Source organism: Zea mays, chromosome 2, assembly GCF_902167145.1.
Source record: "Zea mays cultivar B73 chromosome 2, Zm-B73-REFERENCE-NAM-5.0, whole genome shotgun sequence".
NCBI classification, from domain to species: domain Eukaryota; kingdom Viridiplantae; phylum Streptophyta; class Magnoliopsida; order Poales; family Poaceae; genus Zea; species Zea mays.
Genome location: NC_050097.1, coordinates 163176408 through 163179476, shown reverse-complemented (window position 1 = coordinate 163179476; position 3069 = coordinate 163176408). Strand labels below are relative to the sequence as shown.

The 3069-nt window shown below is 43.0% G+C and overlaps 1 protein-coding gene across 2 annotated transcripts; it reads right to left on the bottom strand.

Moving 5' to 3' along the window:
- Positions 1 to 516: 516 nt before the first annotated feature.
- Positions 517 to 2838, bottom strand: LOC100193804 (40S ribosomal protein S12). Of its 2 annotated transcripts, XM_008669006.4 has the most exons (5): positions 2699 to 2838; positions 2566 to 2614; positions 1235 to 1526; positions 888 to 953; positions 517 to 791 (listed from the first exon to the last, which is right to left on the bottom strand). In XM_008669006.4, the coding sequence occupies exons 2-5, from the start codon at positions 2568 to 2570 to the stop codon at positions 732 to 734; spliced, it is 423 nt and encodes a 140-aa protein (XP_008667228.1). In that variant the 5' UTR covers positions 2571 to 2614; positions 2699 to 2838; the 3' UTR covers positions 517 to 731. The 2 variants fall into 2 exon arrangements, with proteins under 2 accessions (XP_008667228.1, NP_001132360.1); NM_001138888.2 differs by having other exon boundaries at positions 589 to 791; positions 2566 to 2735.
- Positions 2839 to 3069: the final 231 nt, after the last annotated feature.

The window sequence follows — 3069 nt, the reverse complement described above, 5'->3', positions numbered from 1 at the left end:
GACACATACTCAACTAACTTCTTTAACTTCCCTGTAAGGGTTAATTTGGAAACTCAAACTCACTTCAGGTTTGGAGAGGGTCGAGAGAGAAATGTACTAATTTCCTCAATTCTATCAAGTTATGGAGGAGGTTTGAGTTTCCAAACTAACCAGTGACCCTACATTCCAACTATCCAAACCTGCCCTTGTTGTTTTACCAATCGATGATTGTGCGCGCCACTACCAAAACAGTCATTTGACACAGTCACAAATCACCACACGCAGTATTAGGCTTGCTCTTGGTCAGCTACTGTGTCACTGCCTCGCAACAGTTCTGGTCTGCTTTAACCATTTTGACACAACGTGGTCTCATTATTATGCTTTCATACCCAGTAATAAAGACTAGGTAAGTGGAAAGCTGCACTCGGCGCAAAGCGCATAAAGATTTGTCAAATCAAATAAGAAAAATAAGAGCAACCGCAACAGAGAGAGTATAAACATTATACACCATGGAACATGGATATAAACATAAAAAGGTAATGGGCTAATGGCAAAGCAAGAATAATCTCATCTCTTATCGATTTGAATTAAAACCAGATGACAACACCATAAACAAAACATTTAGAATTCCAAATTGCTCATATCCTCATGGGCTCTTGTAGTAAATTGTCCTAATCTCCTAGCAAGCCCAAGACGCAAGCATAATATTAAGCCCAGATCCAAATGTAGAGTATTACTGAAACGTGTTACATCTAGTGCGACTTGACATACTCCTGCACTATGTTAAGGCCCTCAGATTCTTCACCGTAGTCCTGGTAATTGAAATGAAACAGTGAAATGTCATGTTACTTGCCCTAAGGTAAACCAAAATAATTAATTTGTAGGAAAGTAAGGGATTGATATGCTACCTTGACAACGACACAGGAGCAGCCTACAACCTTCCTTGCCTTGCCCTCGGAGTCAATCTTGCAAAGCTGCAAGGAGTGAAAGTGGAGATTGTTACGATCAAGGCCAAAGTTCATATAAAAGAATACACAGCTAGTGAAGAATCAACACACAACTAAATGGATTAAAAATTAAATGTAAAAACTTGACATTTACAGAGAATACTATTTTTTCTCCGTTCAACGGAAGTTGGAGCATTGAGTTATAAAATGAATGTTAAAATAAGTAATCCAGTAACACTATCAAGGTAGCAACACTAAATACTATGTAAAAAGGAGCACAAGTTTTAGAGAAGGATAGTCTAACACACCCCAGCCCACTCGCCAAGAGTCTTAGCAGCAGGAACAGTGACAAGGTGAACATTGTGTTCAGCACAGAGCGCCTTCACCAGCTTGACATAATCTGGCTGGTCACAGTCCTCAGCAAGAACGCAAAGCTGAGCAGCATGCTTCTCAATGGCCTTGGCAGCCTCGCGAAGACCCTTCACAAGTCCATCATGAGCACTTGACTTCTTCATCACCAGCTGCAGCGCAGTCATCAAGTCCATTGGCTCTCCAAGAACTGGGGTTGGTGCCTCAACTGCAACTGGGGCCTCCTGATCACTGTCAAATAAGAACAATTTGGTGAATTGACAATGCAGGAACAAAATGCTTCAAGTATATCAAACAAATTTGCAATGCAAAGTCTATAAAAGTATCAACATATACTGCATACAGACAAAACATTTGGATACAACTTACAAGTAGTAGTCAGGTACTCCCGGCACCCTATTATAAGGTGTAACCACTTTTTATTCTAGTCCAATAATATAATGTGCTCTCTCTCTAGAGATGCGTATATCGATGCAGTAGTACTAGTGTTAATAGAGAGAATTTTATACATCTCTTGGTCTTTGAATTAGAGGTAGGTATGCCTTACATACTGGGACAGAGGGAGTATTGGGATAATCAATAAGCAAGAGGACATGGAGCTCATTTCTACAGTCTTTGATACAATGAGATTGGTACATACAAGGCGAATCAGCAGAAAACTAAACCTAACTACTAACCCATCTAGCCATCAAAACATCAGTTTGGTTTTGTCAGCCTGCTAGTTAGCATGCAAGCAAATGGAAGCTTGGATTGGACACTTTTCATCCAATAAGTTATGAACGCACTTTTTTGTATTGGAACAACGAAGGGGACAAAGAGTGCACACCTGATTTATTAGCAATTTAGCATAGATTCCGTACGAGGCCTGCGTCAAAAGGCTGACCCTAGAAGGCTAGAAGTCGACAACTCAACCCATATGACGCGGCAGGCGGCATTTCCAGGCTAGGCAGTTATGAACGCACTTGCAAAACAATCTAATTCAACAGAACACAATGCGTTTACGAAGTACGAACGCACTTGCAAAACAATCTAAGTCAACAGAATACAGTGCATTTATGAAGTACGACCCAGGACAGTAGATGTGCCCAATCATTCAAGATTGGAAGACCGCATAGTCATTTCATCACACAGTTCTCTACCCGCGACAGTTCCGAAAAACACGCATAGAGTACAACGATTATAGCCGCATACTAATCCGGAACTAAAATTTATTAACCAAACCAAGATTGCTGAAACAAGCAGGGGAAAAGGTATCGGTTGGGGTACTTACGCCATCTCCCGCGCTGTGAAGGGGTCCCTGGCCGGCTGCGAAGGGAGATCTGGAGCAGGCAAGCGAGAAGTCAGTAACGACTAGTGAGGGAAACGGGAGGAGTAAGAACAAAACGAGGGGAGCGCGCCGCCACCTGGAGCGAGGGAGAACCGGGTGGCTGCTAGGGTTTTGGAGAGAGAATGGGAGAAGGCGGAATTATAGTGCACGGCTGCCGGCTCGATGAACCGGGCCTCTGCGGGCTAAATGTCTAGCTGGGGCCTGTGGGCTTACTTCAGTAGTCCAAATGTTTTCATTGTTTCTTTACGTAAAACAAGATGTTCTCTATTTTTTTTCTTTATCTCTATCTATCTACTACTATAATGCACCGCTTTCAATAGTTGACGGTCGTCAGTTTTCATGCATCCCGCAAAATGGCGCGCGCGCTCCACGTCCCCGCCTCTCTCGCGTGTCATCCCACCTACGTCTGCGCTACCGACCATCGCATCCCTTGTTTGGTGTCTGCGT